The 20,342-nt window shown below is 42.5% G+C and overlaps 1 protein-coding gene across 1 annotated transcript in view; it reads left to right on the top strand.

Moving 5' to 3' along the window:
* The window catches only part of MAT1A (methionine adenosyltransferase 1A), a 177,918-nt gene that overhangs the window by 74,936 nt on the left and 82,640 nt on the right, over positions 1-20,342 (top strand). Inside the window, exon 2 of the mRNA XM_040436623.1 lies at positions 13,747-13,824. Coding sequence (XP_040292557.1) covers positions 13,747-13,824 — 78 coding nt within the window. The remainder of the gene's footprint in view (positions 1-13,746; positions 13,825-20,342) is intronic.

The following is a 20,342-nucleotide window of genomic DNA, read 5'->3' as shown; positions in this document are numbered from 1 at the left end:
TTTTACACTTTTTTTTTTTTTTAACGTTATTCACCTGAGGGGTTAGGTCATGTGATATTTTTATAGCGCATGTTATTATGGACGCGGCGATACCTAATATGTATACTTTTTATTTATTTATGTAAGTTTTACACAATAATATCATTTTTGAAACCAAAAAATCATGTTTTAGTGTCTCCATATCCTGAGAGCCATATTTTTTTCAGTTTTTGGGCGATTATCTTAGGTAGGGTCTAATTTTTTGCGGGATGAGATGACGGTTTGATTGGCACTAGTTTGGGGTGCATATGACTTTTTGATCGCTTGCTATTACACTTTTTGTGATGTAAGGTGACAAAAAAATTGTTTATTTAGCACAGTTTTTATTTTTAATTTTTTACGGTGTTTATCTAAGGGGTTAGTTCTTGTAATATTTTTATAGAGCCGGTCGATACGGACGCGTCAATACCTAATATGTATACTTTTTATTTATTTATGTAAGTTTTACACAATAACAGCTTTTTTAAAACAAAAAAATGATGTTTTAGTGTCTCCATATTCTGAGCCATAGTTTTTTTTATTTTTGGGCCGATTGTCTCAGGTAGGGGCTCATTTTTTTGCGGGATGAGGTGATGGTTAGATTGGTACTACTTTAGTGGGCATACGCCTTTTTGATCGCTTGCTGTTGCACTTTTTGTGATGTAAGGTGACAAAAAAATTGTTTATTTAGCATAGTTTCTATTTTTTATATTTTTCGGTGTTCATCTAAGGGGTTAGGTCATGTGATATGCTTATAGAGCCGGTCGATATGGACGCAGCGATACCTAATATGACGTTTTTGTTTATTTTTACTTGAAACTTTTAATTTTTTGGGGGGAAAACTTTATTTTTTTAACTTTTCTTTTCACCTTATTTTTTGTCCCACTTTGGAACTTCAACTTTTGGGGGTCTAATCCCCTTTCAATGCATTCCAATACTTCTGTATTGGAATGCATTGGCTGTATGAGTAATACAAGAAGAAGAAGCTCTGAGCCAGCGTGGCACTACAAGGATAAATCCTGCGAATGCTTAGCGGGAAAAGGTCCCCAACTGCTCAAAGAGAGACAGCTGAGGGTACACTGCACTAACTTGGAGACAAGGAGACCGGAGTGACGAGCTGAGCTGAAGCCGGATCGTGCAGAGCCGGGACTGGTGAGCTAGGAGAAGGAGAGAGGTAGAGTCGCAGACACACTAAGCGCTGCCAGGCGTGCGCTTTGAAGAGAGGAGCAGAGGAAAAGGTTAGAAGGAGCTGCAGGCAGAGGGTCTGAAAGAGAGGAGTGAGCCCAGGTGACACCCCAGGCGCCCCTGCAGAGGAAGACAGGGCACTTGTATACGTCGCACAACTTCTCCGCCAAGCGGCCATATTGCAAGCTGCCTATGGGTACAGGGAGGAGAGAAGAGCCCTGACCAGCGCAGCAGTTGATCAATGCAACTCCCCCTGATACCCTTACATTGTGAAACACCATTGAGCCTTATACCCCTAAACCAAGGGCTAAATCACAGCTTATATAGGCAAGACAAGCTCACAGGAGAACAAATCGGCTCCATATAAGTAAACCTGCCAGGCCCACTGGGCAATTAAACAGTTTATAAGGGTGCACAAGGGCAGATACCAGCTCCAGAGACCGTCATACTTGCTGTCTATTACTTCACTACTGAGCATAACAATGGAGCCACAAAAGGCATCCAGTACTGCAGACAAATGAAAGAATTTGCCAGACAACTTGTAGAGAATTTGCGGTCACCCCTACCGCAGAGGAATATGCATACTAGAGCCAGTACTACTTCAGATACAACAACATCTGCAAATGCGCCTGAAGAAGCCCAAGAAGAGCCCACTCTCAAGCAAGTAACAGCTCAAGTGTTAGAAGCCATTACTGCATGTAAAAACGTCTCTGACAGGGAAACTGGACGAAGTCAAAATTGATCTGGGTCTCTGTAACGGCACCCCGGGCATAAAAGGGGTTAAAACAGCTACTTACATAACACCAAACTTCCGAATGGCATACAAGGGAATGCTCCAAACTCTGAATGGAACCTCACGAATAGCTGCTAGCAGACGAATAGGAAACGCACCCAAGCGGCTTACACTCCTAGCAATCAGTCTCTAAAAGCATACAGTGAATCCCCCCAAGAACTAGACCAAGCTCTGTGTTGAGGGTAAAGCAGTGGACAGAATCTCTCTTTACTGAGGGCTACCCGCCCCTATTTATGCAGGTCCCCATCTGGTGGACACTCCCCTAGGGGGACCAGATGGAAGACTGTGACACAGGACAGATAAGCAGCAATTCAGGATACACAGACACAATACATCCCCACAATGCATCCTGGTTTCCTCCTCTCTGCCCTGGAGACAACCGAGGAGTAATTCAATTATCTCTCAGGACAAAGGGACATCGCCATTGTACACGTGGGGACAACAGGACAGAAATCACTATTCAAATATACAATGTCACAACCATTACAGTAAACATAGACATTTAACATATCCAAAAATGGCACGAATTAGACCAGGGGTTCAAAAGTTAGTAAAAGTCCTTTGTGACCAAAGGAAGCATGGCTTTTCTGTGTGAGATAATTGGCTTAACTGGGTGTGGTAAGCCAACTAGGTACAGAAAATACCTCTATCCACAACAGCAAAACTACACAAAAATACATAACTCCTATCAAACTGAACAGAACCCCCACATTCAACTTATCCCCAGATGGCTTGGATCTGAGCGCTCAATATATCCGAACAGCGTTCAGATGCCACAAACACAGTCAAATCGCCATGGGGCTTAAGTTTAGCATGGGCTGATGAGAGGGCCCATAATCCTGGGGCAAGGTTGGTTTCCAAAAAGTCTCTTACAACAAGATATGCACAACCTGCGTGAAAGAGTTCAACATGTGGAAGAGCGTATATCACAAATAGAGGACACCAATGGCATGGTTCCTAGATCCATTTCTGAGCTTAACACCAAGGCGGAGCTCTGGAAACAGACGACCTAGAAAACAGGCTCTGCAGAAACAACATCAGAATCATCGAATTACCTGAAAAAGCGGAAGGCTGCAAACCAGAGTAATTTATTGAATCGTGGATGATAGAACTTTTTCCAGATGCTAATTTCTCGTCGGTTTTTGCAGTGGAAAGGGCTCATAGAGTACCAGCAAGACCACCCCCACCTGGAGCTCCGCCTGGGCCCATGCTCACAAGATTCCTCAACTGCAAGGACAGAGAAAAAGATATTGGCTCTTGCCAGGAGAAAACAGGAAATGAAATATGACTCTAGAGTGTACATATTCCCAGACTTTTCAATGGAATTACAGAAACAAAGGGCTACCTTTATGGATGTGAAGCGACGACTGAGAGAAGACAACATATCATACTCGATGGGATACCCTGCGAAACTATGAGTGGTGAACGGCGACAGAGCGGTATTTTTTACCTCCCCGGGAGAAGTTGATGAATGGCTTGCTATGAGGAGAAGATCACCAAGACGCTGAGAGCCCTTATAGAACCTACAAACAGATCATCGGCCGGTGCTCATGGACTGGCTAGGATAAGATGAACCCTTTCGGTTCCAAAACAGAACTCATCTTCCTTCATGCAAACCGAAACAAAAACTCTAGCATGACATGCACGCTCCCCACCATCCTCGGACAAACCATTACTCCCAGCACCAAAGTCAAAAACCTCGGAGTCATCTTTGACTCAGACATGACAATGGATGCACAAATAGGATCAGTAGTCAGTGGATTCCATCATCTTCTTCGCCTGCTGCGCAGACTCATTCCCTTCATCCCTGAAGGAGACGCAGCAGCAGTAGTTGGAATAACCATCAATTCCCGACTGGACTACGCAAACTCCCTCTATCCAGGACTTCCCAAATACCAAATTTCACGTTTACAAGTTGTCCAGAACACAGCTGTCAGACTGATAACTGGAAAAAAAACTGGGAATCTATTACTTCGTCCTTGAAGACCCTCCATTGGCTACCCGTGAAGGATCGGATCAAATTCAAAACCCTCTGCCTCACCCATAAATGTACACAAGGGAAAGCACCCCAATACCTCTGCGAAAAAATAAAGCACTAAACCCCAGGTCGCCCCCTCCGGTCAGCTAACCACAACCTCCTCCATATCCCCAAGTCCTGCTACAAGTCAAAAGGGAACGAAGGTTCGCAGTTCAAGGACCCCGGCTATGAAACACTCTACCTGCGGAGATCCGCTCAGAAGAAAACCATCTAGCCTTCAGGAAGAAGCTCAAGACCCACCTCTTCTGAAAGCACAGGCGGTCAAGGGCTGCAAAAGCACCTTGAGGCGATTTAGTTTGCAATTGTAGCGCTATATAAGTTATTCATTCATTCCTTCAAGTTAACTTGTGTTTTAGCTGCACCCATGTGCACATATGATAATGTGGTTGGGAGACACGAGCAGTGTTTATGCAATTTAACATAGTAGTGGCCACAGCCAGCATGCCGCTGTCCTAACATCGCAGACAGAGGCACCCTGGTATCACTGGACAATAATCTGTCTAGAAACAGGTTAAACCAGAAGATATTAATCAGTTTACAAGTTTCTAAGGTATGCAAACATAGGTTGTTTCATTTGTTCACAGTTTTCTAGGTTATCTACTGTTAGTAAAACTTCTACACATGCCAATACAGCCTTTGCAGGAAGTCCAACTCCTGATATCATGAGTTCACTTATGGCTTCATGGCTGATTTGAAAATCCTATCATGGAATGTCAGGGGATTGGGCACCCCACAGTAAAGATTTATGGTGTTTGCCTCTATTAGACACTTCAGTCCACAAATTCTATGTCTTCAGGAGACACATCTGCTTCCTAATACACCTGGGACCGTAAAGAGGTCATGGGTACACTGCTCATCATACTTCCTCACTCCTATCATACTCCCTTTTCCAGGGGGTGTCCCTGCTAATACAGGGAGTGCAGAATTATTAGGCAAGTTGTATTTTTGAGGATTAATTTTATTATTGAACAACAACCATGTTCTCAATGAACCCAAAAAACTCATTAATATCAAAGCTGAATATTTTTGGAAGTAGTTTTTAGTTTGTTTTTAGTTTTAGCTATTTTAGGGGGATATCTGTGTGTGCAGGTGACTATTACTGTGCATAATTATTAGGCAACTTAACAAAAAACAAATATATACCCATTTCAATTATTTATTTTTACCAGTGAAACCAATATAACATCTCAACATTCACAAATATACATTTCTGACATTCAAAAACAAAACAAAAACAAATCAGTGACCAATATAGCCACCTTTCTTTGCAAGGACACTCAAAAGCCTGCCATCCATGGATTCTGTCAGTGTTTTGATCTGTTCACCATCAACATTGTGTGCAGCAGCAACCACAGCCTCCCAGACACTGTTCAGAGAGGTGTACTGTTTTCCCTCCTTGTAAATCTCACATTTGATGATGGACCACAGGTTCTCAATGGGGTTCAGTTCAGGTGAACAAGGAGGCCATGTCATTAGATTTTCTTCTTTTATACCCTTTCTTGCCAGCCACGCTGTGGAGTACTTGGACGCGTGTGATGGAGCATTGTCCTGCATGAAAATCAGGTTTTTCTTGAAGGATGCAGACTTCTTCCTGTACCACTGCTTGAAGAAGGTGTCTTCCAGAAACTGGCAGTAGGACTGGGAGTTGAGCTTGACTCCATCCTCAACCCGAAAAGACCCCACAAGCTCATCTTTGATGATACCAGCCCAAACCAGTACTCCACCTCCACCTTGCTGGCGTCTGAGTCGGACTGGAGCTCTCTGCCCTTTACCAATCCAGCCACGGGCCCATCCATCTGGCCCATCAAGACTCACTCTCATTTCATCAGTCCATAAAACCTTAGAAAAATCAGTCTTGAGATATTTCTTGGCCCAGTCTTGACGTTTCAGCTTGTGTGTCTTGTTCAGTGGTGGTCGTCTTTCAGCCTTTCTTACCTTGGCCATGTCTCTGAGTATTGCACACCTTGTGCTTTTGGGCACTCCAGTGATGTTGCAGCTCTGAAATATGGCCAAACTGGTGGCAAGTGGCATCTTGGCAGCTGCACGCTTGACTTTTCTCAGTTCATGGGCAGTTATTTTGCGCCTTGGTTTTTCCACACGCTTCTTGCGACCCTGTTGACTATTTTGAATGAAACGCTTGATTGTTCGATGATCACGCTTCAGAAGCTTCGCAATTTTAAGAGTGCTGCATCCCTCTGCAAGATATCTCACTATTTTTGACTTTTCTGAGCCTGTCAAGTCCTTCTTTTGACCCATTTTGCCAAAGGAAAGGAAGTTGCCTAATAATTATGCACACCTAATATAGGGTGTTGATGTCATTAGACCACACCCCTTCTCATTACAGAGATGCACATCACCTAATATGCTTAATTGGTAGTAGGCTTTCGAGCCTATACAGCTTGGAGTAAGACAACATGCATAAAGAGGATGATGTGGTCAAAATACTCATTTGCCTAATAAATCTGTACATAGTGTACATAAATAATTACGCTGGGAGATAAAAGAACTGGTTACAGATACAGACGGGAGATATGCCTTTGTTCATGCTCTTATTGACAATGAACAGTATGTCTTATCCACCTAGCAACCACCTTTACGACAACACACCCCCATACAAAAATAATATGTATGGGAGACTTAAACATGCTATTAGACCTTTCACTGGACCGACTAATTGATGCAGCAGAACATTTGAATACGGGTACTGTCTCGAAACTCAATAGAATTTAGATGGTATGATTTATGGTGAACCAAAAACCCTGGTTCTAGGGTATACTCGTGTCATAGTGGGGGTTGCGACTCATTAACCAGGATAGACTATATACTAGGAAATGGGTTAACACTGTTAAATACTAGATCCATAGTATATCTACTCTGGGGAATTTCAGACCACTCCCCAATACTAGGCATGTTAATACGTAGAGCTACATCAATTATGTACAGGATGAACATACACCCATTCTGGTTGAACCTTATGGGCTCAGCAGATGGAACTTCATACCAACTGCGGGAATTCTGCACATATTAATGAACTTAATTTAGCTCTAGTGTGGGCACCCTGAAGGCTTTTTTACGGGGAATACTGCATTCTGGCATAACACACATTAAAAAGGACACTAAGCGCTCCGAAACAGAGTTAGAATCTCAGTATACTGCGTTAGAGCAACAATATATTAGTCATCTGACTGATGTCAACAAGACAGCGTGGCTCCAGGCGGTAGACAATAGCTGGCGGTGCTTAAAGACAAAGCTAACTGGAAATTATTTTTCCAGAAACAAACTGCTTTCGAATTGGGCAATCCGTCTGCTAAACTGCTCACCCAATTGATTAGACACGACTCACCCTCCACTTCAATCCTAGCAATTAGGGACCACACGGGACAAGAATTCACCACACAGGAGGCAATTATTCACATTTTTACACAGTTTTATCAGGAACTCTATAGATCTAGCATAACAGTATCTGAGTCTGAGATTGAATCATATTTATAAGGTAATAATCTCCCCAAACTTAATGCATCACAAAGGGACCAGCTAGATCATCCTATTGGTCTAGAATAAGTGCTACAGGCCATATCAGACCTTAACAATGGGAAATCCCCAGGTCCAGACAGGCTCTTCAAGGAGGTGTACACTAGATATACAGAGTTACTGGCTCCCCAACTGTTAGCTACATACCAATCTTCCCTGGGAACAATGAAACTACCGGACTCATTTATGGAGGCCACTGTAATTCTATTACTCAAGCCTGAGAAAAATCCCCTTGAGTGTGGCTTCTATAGACCTATAGCTCTGCTAAATGTGGATTACAAAATTTTGACCAGAATATTGGTTACTTGCCTTAACCAGGTAATCTTGTCATTGGTTCACCCAGACCAAACAGGATTCATGCCAGGAAAGTCCACCACTGAGAATATAAGAAGGGTCCAGGTGGTAATGCAGATAGGATACTCTCTAAATGAGGATTGGGCCTTGCCTTCACTCGATGCTTTTAAGGCGTTCAATTCAATAGAGTGGCCGTATCTGATGGGATGCCTACGAGGCTTTGGATTTAGTCCACAGTATCTCAAATGGATTAGCATTCTTTACAGCAATCCGGTAAGCAGGCTATTAATAAATGGGGAATTGTCAAAAAGATTTCCTCTATATAGAGGGACAAGGCAGGGTTGCCCCCTGTCACCACTCCTATTTGCCCTGGCAGTTGAGACCCTGGCCATTAGAGTAAGAAATAGCAACGCTATACAAGGGGTGACCTTGGGAGAGAGAGAAGTTCATATTGGATTGTATGCTGATGACATGATTCTGTACATGTCATCACCTGATTCATCCCTCAGTGGTGCGGCGGCCTTGACCAATGAGTATGGGGACTATTCAGGTCTGAGAATTAACTGGGAAAAATCTGTTTACATGCCTCTAGGTAAATCAGACTGGAAAGGCCAGTCCCATGTAGCTCAACTGAAGGTAGTAGACACATTTAAATATCTAGGAGTTAAAATCCCTAAACAATATTCCCGGGCTTTAGTACTAAATGTTCTCCCCTTTATGGACCACATACAGAATAAATATAACAACTGGAAGCCGCTTCCCATATCAGTGGCGGGGCACATCAATCTTATTAAAATGATAATACTCCCCAAAGTCCTCTATGTCATTCAGCATGCAGAAACACAAATACCAAAAGCGATTTTTAAATAATTAGATTCTATGGCTAGAACTTTCATTTGGGGAAGGTCGCGGGCCAAGCTCAGTTTGGACACACTGAAACGTCCCAAAACAGAAGGAGGTATGGCCCTACCAGACTTTTATACATATTATTTAGCTGGCCAACTAAGCTATTTATTGCTACATGGTACACATCAGAAGATTTGCCTACCTCAGAAAGCTTTCTAGCATTATACCTAAAATGTGGCACCTTGTGGTCGATTCTGCAAGGGTCCCCAAAATAAAAAAAAACTCTATTACCTATACACAAATTGGGTCAGACAATATGGAAAGAAGCTAAGACATTAGCCAAAGTTACTGACGTAGTATCGGAAATAACTCCGCAGATGCAGGTGGGGTAATGGGAGCAGACAGTTGGAAAGCGGCGGGGGCAAAATCTCTCGGTGATGTGTATGAACAAGGAGGAATGATAATGATGTTTGAAACTCTGTCCAAAAAGTACAATATCCCTCGCTCTCTTTTTTTCTCATATCTACAACTTAGGTTGGCTCTACAGAGTATGTACCCAGCCAACAGCACTAGAATTTCAAAATATCTGCTTATAGGAGTTGTCAAAACACAGGGCCCCAGAGGATTAGTGTCAACAATCTACTCACATCTAATAGGTTCAAAGATCAAGACAAATCCCCTTCCAGTGAAAAATGGAAAAGACTGATACCCACACTTACAGAAGAGTCCATATCGACTTTATTAGAATCACATTTACAGGTATCTCCAGCAGTAAATAATAAACTAACCCAACTGTATATCATACATCAAGTGTATTTAACACCAACTAGGATGTTCAGAATAGGCAGAGCCACATCCACGGCTTGCCCATGATGTGTCATATAGAAGAAACCGCAGCACTCTCCTGTCTTCAATTCAGTGGAATTTATTTCACCAGCAAAAAAATTGCATTTTTTTGCTGGTGAAATAAATTCCACTGAATTGAAGACAGGAGAGTGCTGCGGTTTCTTCTATATGACGCATCCAAGGGGGAACTTCTGACTGGCTCCCAACACGGCTGGCACCACCACAAGATAAGACTTTAATTTTTCGTTGTGCTGCTATACGCATTTTTTCCTATGATTTGCCCATGATGTGGAGACTTGGAAGCAGACTTTTGGCATATGCTATGGAGCTGCAATCCAATAGCTAAGTTCTGGAAGGAAGTTACTGATTTTCTTTCTTCTTTGTTGCCGACACGGGTGGATTTCATTCCAGAGGTCTGCCTGTTGGGGATATTGAACAAAGAGAATTGTGATCACTATATGACCATATTCCTGAGGGAAGCTTTGTTCATGGCAAGGAAATGCATTGCTTTGAGGTGGTATAGTCCACACCAATGCTGAATATGTGGAAATCACAAATCAATCAGTTCTTACCATACCTAATACTAGTATTCAAACACCTCAATAAGCCACACAAATTTAAGTCTGGGGCGTTTAGTGTGAGTCGCCACACACTATGTATACAACCTCAAGAATGTGTCAGGCCCTATTAACGGCTCGAGGTAACTTGGGTCAAGTAAATTGAGGGGTATCTGCTCATACAATCAGAGGTTAAGTTGACCAGGGAAATAGCGGGTTGGAGGATATGCATTAGCTGAATAATTTTAATGGCAAAATATTTATATACACTGCTCAAAAAAATAAAGGGAACACTTAAACAACACAATGTAACTCCAAGTCAATCTGTCCACTTAGGAAGCAACACTGAGTGACAATCAATTTCACATGCTGTTGTGCAAATGGGATAGACAACAGGTGGAAATTATATGCAATTAGCAAAGACACCCCCAATAAAGGAGTGGTTCTGCAGGTGGTGACCACAGACCACTTCTCAGTTACTATGCTTCCTGGCTGATGTTTTGGTCACTTTTGAATGCTGGCGGTGCTTTCACTCTAGTGGTAGCATGAGACGGAGTCTACAACCCACACAAGTGGCTCAGGTAGTGCAGCTTATCCAGGATGGCATATCAATGCGAGCTGTGGCAAGAAGGTTTGCTGTGTCTGTCAGCGTAGTGTCCAGAGCATGGAGGCGCTACCAGGAGACAGGCCAGTACATCAGGAGATGTGGAGGAGGCCGTAGGAGGGCAACAACCCAGCAGCAGGACCGCTACCTCCGCCTTTGTGCAAGGAGGAACAGGAGGAGCACTGCCAGAGCCCTGCAAAATGACCTCCAGCAGGCCACAAATGTGCATGTGTCTGCTCAAACGGTCAGAAACAGACTCCATGAGGGTGATATGAGGGCCCGACGTCCACAGGTGGGGGTTGGGCTTACAGCCCAACACCGTGCAGGACGTTTGGCATTTGCCAGAGAACACCAAGATTGGTAAATTCGCCACTGGCGCCCTGTGCTCTTCACAGATGAAAGCAGGTTCACACTGAGCACATGTGACAGACGTGACAGAGTCTGGAGACGCCGTGGAGAACGTTCTGCTGCCTGCAACATCCTCCAGCATGACCGGTTTGGCATTGGGTCAGTAATGGTGTGGGGTGGCATTTCTTTGGAGGGCCGCACAGCCCTCCATGTGCTCGCCAGAGGTAGCCTGACTGCCATTAGGTACCGAGATGAGATCCTCAGACCCCTTGTGAGACCATATGCTGGTGCGGTTGGTCAAGTAAATTTTGAGTGTAACTCCAAATCCAGACCTTCATGGGTTGAAAATTTTATTTCCATTTTTTAATTTTTGTGTGATTTTGTTGTCAGCACATTTAACTATGTAAAGAACAAAGTATTTCAGAAGAATATTTAATTAACTCAGATCTAGGATGTGTTATTTTTGTGTTCCCTTTATTTTTTTGAGCAGTGTACTATGTCTATTATGAAATATGGAACAAAAGGCATGGCATGCAAATGCACATTGTATTTAACATTGAGAGTGTTTGACATCATTATTAATTTAACTTTTGTCAATAAAAATGTAAAAAAAAAAGAGTTGTATATGGAAATCCATCACTGTCTCATTAATCTCCTGTCTCAGTTCCAGCACTCCATGTATCCCTGTTTCTATCTGCTTCTCTATTCACTTCTTTAAACAGTCCAAAACCTAAATTCTGAATCTGCTGCTTTTGGTCGAGTTCTCTGTCCAGTAGCTTTAAAACCTTAAATTTGTATCAAGAGTGGTTCTGCCTTAGCAGCCTTAATTAATCCAACTAGATCTGAATAAGTCGTGGTATAAGTGCGCATTTGATGTAAGAAACCCCTAGGGTCCTTACATGGGTCAGGGCTCTTGGACCCCTAGTGAGGCATCTGCTCACTAGGGGTCCAAAGGTGATATCAGGTTGGCTGAGTGGCACCGCCACCCACCCTAGTGGCAACAGTTCTCTGGGTGACTACAGGTAAAACAGTAAGGCTTCCTGCACATGACCATATGGCTTTTTCAGTGTTTTGCAGTCCGTTTTTCACGGATCCGTTGTTCCATTTTTTGTTTCCGTTTCTGTTCCGTTTTTCCGTTCCGTTTTTCCGTATGGCATATACAGTATACAGTAATTACATAGATAAAATTGGGCTGGGCATAACATTTTTAATAGATGGTTCCGCAAAAAACGGAATTGAAACGGAAGACATACGGATGCATTTCCGTATGTGTTCCCTTTTTTTGCAGACCCATTGACTTGAATGGAGCCACGGAACGTGATTTGCGGGCAATAATAGGTCATATTCTATCTTTAAATGGAACGGAAAAACGGAAATACGGAAACGGAATGCATACAGAGTACATTCTGTTTTTTTTGCGGAACCATTGAAACGAATGGTTCCGTATACGGACCGTATACGGAACGCTAAAAACGGCCAGTAAACGGGGGGAAAAAAACGGTCGTGTGCAGGAGGCCTAAGAGAAATAATCTTACTGGAGATTTTATGCAGTTCCCAGTTTCTTCTATCAGAGTTCCTCTGCGTTCGTCCCTCTGGACAGCTGTTGAGATCCAGATGCCCCCTCCAAAACTGTTCTGGCAATTTTTCTTATGATTCCTAAAATTGAAATCTAATCAATTGCTGTGATGCTCCAAATTATAATGTTCCCTCCAAGGGTAAGAGTGTATGACCGGTCATGAAAAGAATCACATATAGACAGGACACTCCCATCAGGAGAAATTACTATTCTCATCCACAGAACGGACAAGGATAATAAATGTTCTATAATTTGCAGGACAGACATATGGATGACATCGTGGGCTGTCCTTTTTTTTTTTTTTTTGTTCACCCTTAGAAATGCATAGGTCCATGTGTGATCCTCAAAAATTGTGAATAGGACACGAATGCAAAATACCATTGTGTGCATAAGGTCTAATTTAATGGCTCCCATAGTGGAAGGTCAAGGAAACAGAGTAAAGAGGGATGCTCCATTCACTTCTATGGGAGTTAGGCCTATTGCACACGGACGTTTTTTTTTCCCGTTTACTGGCCGTTTTTTGCGTTCCGTATACGGTCCGTATACAGAACCATTCATTTCAATGGTTCCGCAAAAAAAACGGAATGTACTCCGTATGCATTCCGTTTCCGTATTTCCGTTTTTCCGTTCCGGTTTAACATAGAACATGTCCTATTATTGCCCGCAAATCACAGTCCATGGCTCCATTCAAGTCAATGGGTCCGCAAAAAAACGGAACACATACGGAAATGCATCCGTATGTCTTCCGTTTCCGTTCCATTTTTTGCTGAACCATCAATTGAAAATGTTATGCCCAGCCCAATTTTATCTATGTAATTACTGTATACTGTATATGCCATACGGAAAAACGGAACGGAAAAACGGAACAGAAACGGAAACACAACGGAAACAAAAAACGGAACAACAGATCCGTGAAAAACGGATCGCAAAACACTGAAAAAGCCATACGGTCGTGTGCAATAGGCCTTACCAGAATAGCCAAGTAATTGTGCATGCTGGGAGTTGAAATTTTACAGCAGATAGAGTGCAAAGGTTGCTGACCCCTGGTTTTTATTGTAAAATAACATTTTAAAATATTTAGTTTAAAACTATTGCTTTCTTTTCTTTCAGACAAGATCTGTGATCAGATAAGTGATGCTGTTCTAGATGCCCATTTGAAGCAAGATCCTGATGCCAAGGTTGCATGTGGTAAGGTTCATGATTAAGAATGAAAACTTTGCTTTTTCACAGTGATTGTTTGCAAGAATTTTTAGTACATGTTTATTCTTGTATTCTTATTGTTTAGTACGTGTTTTTTTTTGTATATGCAGGGGTTAGAAATATGAATTAAATCAAATATGTTATATTTATACCTCTTAGTATATCTCTTAACTAAGGATGAGCAAACCAGTTTGGGTCTGATCTAAATAATGCTATTTTTCAGAAGGCAGGTGAACCTGAATCTTTTCAGGTTCGCTTTGGACGAATTCAGTAAAATTAGCACCATTTTAACCACTTCCTGACTGCCCATAAGGGTGCCTCTGTCAGTGACAGCAGGGCAACCCAGAGAGAAGGCAGGGACAGTTCCCAGGTGTCCCTGCGTTCTAGATCTCTGTATACACAGCGCTCAACTAGTGCTGTGTATACAGATCAGAAGGCGCTATGCACTTCCAGTCCCGGCCCGGTGGTCATGTGACCGCTGGGGCCGGGAGAGTGCAGGAGCTGTCGGGTCTTTCACAGACCTCGATCAGCCCTGCACTGAGGCTGTACAGCGTTGTATAGTGCTGTACAGCCTCTCTGGGGGGTATATTTCCCCTGTAACTGACTATGTCAGCCGCAGTTACAGGAGAAATCAATAGTGGTCTTGTATGACCTTATGGGAGACGCAAGGGTAAAATAAAAAAATAAAAATAAAGTGTTAAAAAAATTAAATAAAAAGGTTCCACATGTAAAAAAAATCCCCAATTAAGTAATAAAAAAATGAAAAAATTTGAAAAAATAAAATAAAATAGACATATTTGGTATTGCCGTGTCCATGACGGCCGGCTCTATAAATATATCACATGATCCACCCGATAAACACTATATAAAAAATAAAAAGCCATTTTTGTCACCTTACATCACAAAAAGTGAAACACCAAGTGATCAAAAAGGGCATATGTCCCACAAAATAGTACTAATAAAGCCGTCACCTCATCCCGCAAAAAATGAGCCCCTATATAAGAAAATCTCTCCAAAAATTTAAAAACTATAGAGACAATAAAACATAATTTTTTGTTTCAAAAAAGCTATTATTGTGTTAAAGTGAAATAAATGTAAAAAAGTATACATATTAGGTATTGTCGCGTCCATAACAACCAGCTCTATAAAAATATCACATTACCTAACCACTCATGTGAACACCGTAATAAAAAATAAAATAAAAACAGTGCCAAAAAAGCCATTTTTTGTCACCTAACATCACATAAAGTGCAACACCAAGCGATACAAAAGGCGTATGCCCCCCAAAATAATACCAATCAAACCATCACCTCATCCCACAAAAAAATGTGACCCTAACTAATACAATCGGTCGAAAAATAAAAAAAACTATGGTTCTCAGACTATGGAGACACTAAAACATTTTTTTGTTTCAAAAAGGCTATTATTGTGTAAAACTTAAATAAATAAGAAAAAGCATATATATGAGGTATTGACGCATCCGTAACAACCTGCTCTATAAAAATATCACATTACTTAACCCCTCAGGTGAACGCTGTAAAAATAAATTTAAAAAACTGTGCTAAAACAACCAAATTTTTGGTCACCTTGCCGCAAAAAGTGTAATAGTGAATGATCCAAAAATCATATGTACCCAAAAATGGTACCAATAAAAACATCAACTCTTCCTGCAAAAAACAAGCCCCTGCACAAGACGATTGGCAGAAAAATTAAAAAAATATGGCGTTCAGAAAACGGAGACACAAAAACATAATAAAAAAAATGCTTTATGTAAAACTGAAACAAACAAACAAAGACATATTTGATATTATTGCATCCGTAACAACCTGCTCTATAAAAATAGCACGGATGAATGTAGTAAAAAAATAAAAACAGTGCCAAAACAGCCAATTTTTTGTTACCTTGCCTCACAAAAAACGTAATATAGAGAAATTAAAAATCATATGTACCCCAAAATAGTACCAATAAAACTGGCACCTTATCCCCTAGTTTCCAAAATGGGGTCAACTTTTGGGAGTTTCTACTGTAAGGGTGCATCAGGGGGACTTCAAATTGGAACTTGGCATTTAAAAACCAGTTCAGCAAAATCTGCCTTCCAAAAACCATCCTTTTCTTCTGCGCCATGCCGTGTGCCCTTACATCAGTTTACGTCCACATGTGGGGTGTTTCTGTAAACCACAGAATCAGGGTAATAAATATTAAGTTTTGTTTGGCTGTTAAGCCTCGATGTGTTAAAGAAAAAAATTGATTAAAATGTAAAAACAGTTTTGAGTAACTTGAGGGGTGTAGTTTCTACAATGGGTTCATTTATGGGGAGTTTCCACTGTGTAAGCTCAACAAAGTGACTTCAGACTTGAACTAGTCCTTAAAAAGTGGGTTTTGGAAATTTTCTTAAAAAATTTAAGAATTGCTTCTAAAATTCTAAGCCTTAGTCTTAAAAAAATAAAATGACATTTACAAAATGATGCCAACATAAAGTAGGCATATGGGGAATGTTAAGTAATGAATATTTTATTAGGTATCACTTTCTGTTTTAAGAGCAGAGAAATAGACATTTAGAAAATTGTGAATTTTTCAAAATTATTGGTAAATTTGGGATTTTTTCATAAATAAAGGTGAAATATATTGACTCAAATTTATGACTATCAAGAAGTACAATGTGTCACGAGAAAACAATCTCAGAATGGCTTGGATAAATAAAAGTGTTCCAAAGCAATTACAACATAAAGTGATACATGTCAGATTTGCTAAATTAGGCCTGGTAATGAAGGGGGCAAATAGCCTGGTCTGGAAGTGGTTAACCCCTTAACTCAGAACGACGTACATGTACAGCAGGGGATGCATTGCCAGAATGAATTCCGCTTTACATCCACGGCGGGATGATCAGGCGGGCACCGGAGCGGTGCACCCCCGATCACTGAAGGGTACGGTAGTTCCTGGTAGCCGGGCCCCTGCTGTATCCGCCGGCATCACTGTTTACAGCGATGCCGGAGGATTAACCCCTTCTATGCCGCGGTCCGCGCTGATCGCGACATAGAAGTGGTTTGCGGCGGGTGAGTGATCGCATTGAGTGCCCGCGCTGCTGTGGCGGGGACCTGAATCTTGACAAGGCAGCCAGATGCCGGTTAGAGGCTGCCCAAGCCCTGCACGGCATCTGGACCTGCCTTCTACGGGTGCCCAGGAGATCCAGCCTCAGGCTGGGTCTCCTAGGCCAGTGTTTCCCAACCAGTGTGCCTCCAGCTGTTGCAAAACTACACCTCCCAGCATGCCCGCACAGCCAAAGGCTGTCCGGACATGCTGGGAGTTGTAGTTTTGCAACAGCTGGAGGCACACTGGTTGGGAAACACTGTCCTAGGCAACCTGCTAGTGTATGACTCATACACTAACAGACAATGCATTACAATACAGATGTATTGTAATGCATTGCAGAGGGGATCAGAACCCCAAAAGAGTGGGACAGAAATAAAGTAAAAAAAAAAAGTAAAAAAAATTGTTTTGAATAAAAAAAGTTTCAAGTTAAAAAATAAATAACAAAAAACGCCCTTTTTCCCTGATTTTCTAATAAAAAATTGAAAAAAAAGAAAAAACGCACATATTAGGTATCGCTGTGTACGTAATGAACGGATCTTTAAATATATCACATGATCCACCCCGTCTGATAGACACCATAAAAAATAAAAACTGTGTAAAAAAAATGCCATTTTTGTCAACTTATACCACTAAAAGTGCAACACCAAGTGATCAAAAGCATATGCCCCTAAACATAGTACCAATCTAACCATCACCTCATCTCGCAAAAAATAAGCCCCTACATAGGACAATCGCCCTAAAAAATAAAAAAATCTATGGCTCTAAGACTATGGAGACACTAAAACATGATTTTTTTTGTTTCAAAAATGCTTTTATTGTGTTAACATGATTTTGAATGTGATTGCTTCATTCTGAACACAGCTACATCCCCAGTTATAAGAGGGTGTGCACACTTATGCAACCACATTATATTATTTTTTTTTTCTTCCCTCCACCTAAAAGATTTCAGTTTGTTTTTCAATTGAGTGGTACAGTTTATAGGTCACATTAACCACCTCCGGACCGCTGTACGCACAGACGCGTCCTGGAAGTGGTTGATTGATTCCGAGTGGACGCGCCGGCGCGTCCTCTCGCGATGGCCGAGATTTCCTGTGAACGCGCGCACACAGGCGCGTGCGCTCACAGGAACGGAAGGTAAGAAAGTGGATCTCCAGCCTGCCAGCGGCGATCGTTCGCTGGCAGGCTGGAGATGTGATTTTTTTAACCCCTAACAGGTATATTAGACGCTGTTTTGATAACAGCGTCTAATATACCTGCTACCTGGTCCTCTGGTGGTCCCCTTTGTTTGGATTGACCACCAGAGGACACAGGTAGCTCAGTAATATGTTGCACCAAGCACCACACTACACTACACCCCCCCCCCCGTCCCTTATTAACCCCTTATTCACCCTTGATCACCCCTGATCACCCATATAGACTCCCTGATCACCCCCCTGTCATTGATTACCCCCCTGTCATTGCTCACACCCCTGTAAAGCTCCATTCAGACGTCCGCATGATTTTTACGGATCCACTGATAGATGGATCGGATCCGCAAAACGCACACGGACGTCTGAATGGAGCCTTACAGGGGCATGATCAATGACTGTTGTGATCACCCCATATAGACTCCCTGATCACCCCCCTGTCATTGATCACCCCCCTGTAAAGCTCCATTCAGACGTCCGCATGATTTTTACGGATCCACTGATAGATGGATCGGATCCGCAAAACGCACACGGACGTCTGAATGGAGCCTTACAGGGGCATGATCAATGACTGTGGTGATCACCCCATATAGACTCCCTGATCACCCCCCTGTCATTGATTACCCCCCTGTCATTGATCACCCCCCTGTAAAGCTCCATTCAGACGTCCGCATGATTTTTACGGATCCACTGATAGATGGATCGGATCCGCAAAACGCACACGGACGTCTGAATGGAGCCTTACAGGGGCATGATCAATGACTGTGGTGATCACCCCATATAGACTCCCTGATCACCCCCTGTCATTGATCACCCCCCTGTCATTGATCACACCCCTGTAAAGCTCCATTCAGACGTCCGCATGATTTTTACGGATCCACTGATAGATGGAACGGATCCGCAAAACGCACACGGACGTCTGAATGGAACCTTACAGGGGCATGATCAATGACTGTGGTGATCACCCCATATAGACTCCCTGATCACCCCCCTGTCATTGATTACCCCCCTGTCATTGATCAACCCCCTGTAAAGCTCCATTCAGACGTCCGCATGATTTTTACGGATCCACTGATAGATGGATCGGATCCGCAAAACGCACACGGACGTCTGAATGGAGCCTTACAGGGGCATGATCAATAACTGTGGTGATCACCCCATATAGACTCCCTGATCACCCCCCTGTCATTGATTACCCCCCTGTCATTGATCACACCCCTGTAAAGCTCCATTCAGACGTCCGCATGATTTTTACGGATCCACTGATAGATGGATCGGATCCGCAAAACGCACACGGACGTCTGAATGGAGCCTTACAGGGGCATGATCAATGACTCTGGTGATCACCCCATATAGACTCCCTGATCACCCCCCTGTCATTGATCACCCCCCTGTAAAGCTCCATTCAGATGTCCGCATGATTTTTACGGATCCACTGATAGATGGATCGGATCCGCAAAACGCACACGGACGTCTGAATGGAGCCTTACAGGGGCGTGATCAATGACTGGTGATCACCCCATATAGACTCCCTGATCACCCCCCTGTCATTGATCACCCCCCTGTCATTGATCACCCCTCCTGTCATTGATCACCCCTCTGTAATGCTCCATTCAGACATTTTTTTGGCCCAAGTTAGCGGAAATTTATTTATTTTTCTTACAAAGTCTCATATTCCACTAACTTGCGTCAAAAAATAAAATCTCACATGAACTCACCATACCTCTCACGGAATCCAAATGCGTAAAAATTTTTAGACATTTATATTCCAGACTTCTTCTCACGCTTTAGGGCCCCTAGAATGCCAGGGCAGTATAAATACCCCACATGTGACCCCATTTCGGAAAGAAGACACCCCCAGGTATTCCGTGAGGGGCATATTGAGTCCATGAAAGATTGAAATTTTTGTCCCAAGTTAGCGGAAAGGGAGACTTTGTGAGAAATAAATAAATAAAATCAATTTCCGCTAACTTGTGCCAAAAAAAAAAAATTTCTATGAACTCGCCATGCCCCTCATTGAATACCTTGGGGTGTCTTCTTTCCAAAATGGGGTCACATGTGGGGTATTTATACTGCCCTGGCATTCTAGGGGCCCTAAAGTGTGAAAAGAAGTCTGGGATCCAAATGTCTAAAAATGCCCTCATAAAAGGAATGTGGGCCCCTTTGCGCATTTAGGCTGCAAAAAAGTGTCACACATCTGGTATCGCCGTACTCAGGAGAAGTTGGGGA

This window comes from Bufo bufo, chromosome 6, assembly GCF_905171765.1.
Source record: "Bufo bufo chromosome 6, aBufBuf1.1, whole genome shotgun sequence".
Classification (NCBI taxonomy): Eukaryota; Metazoa; Chordata; class Amphibia; order Anura; family Bufonidae; genus Bufo; species Bufo bufo.
Note: the sequence above shows the minus strand (reverse complement) of the source record. Positions and strands in the feature narration are given on the sequence as shown.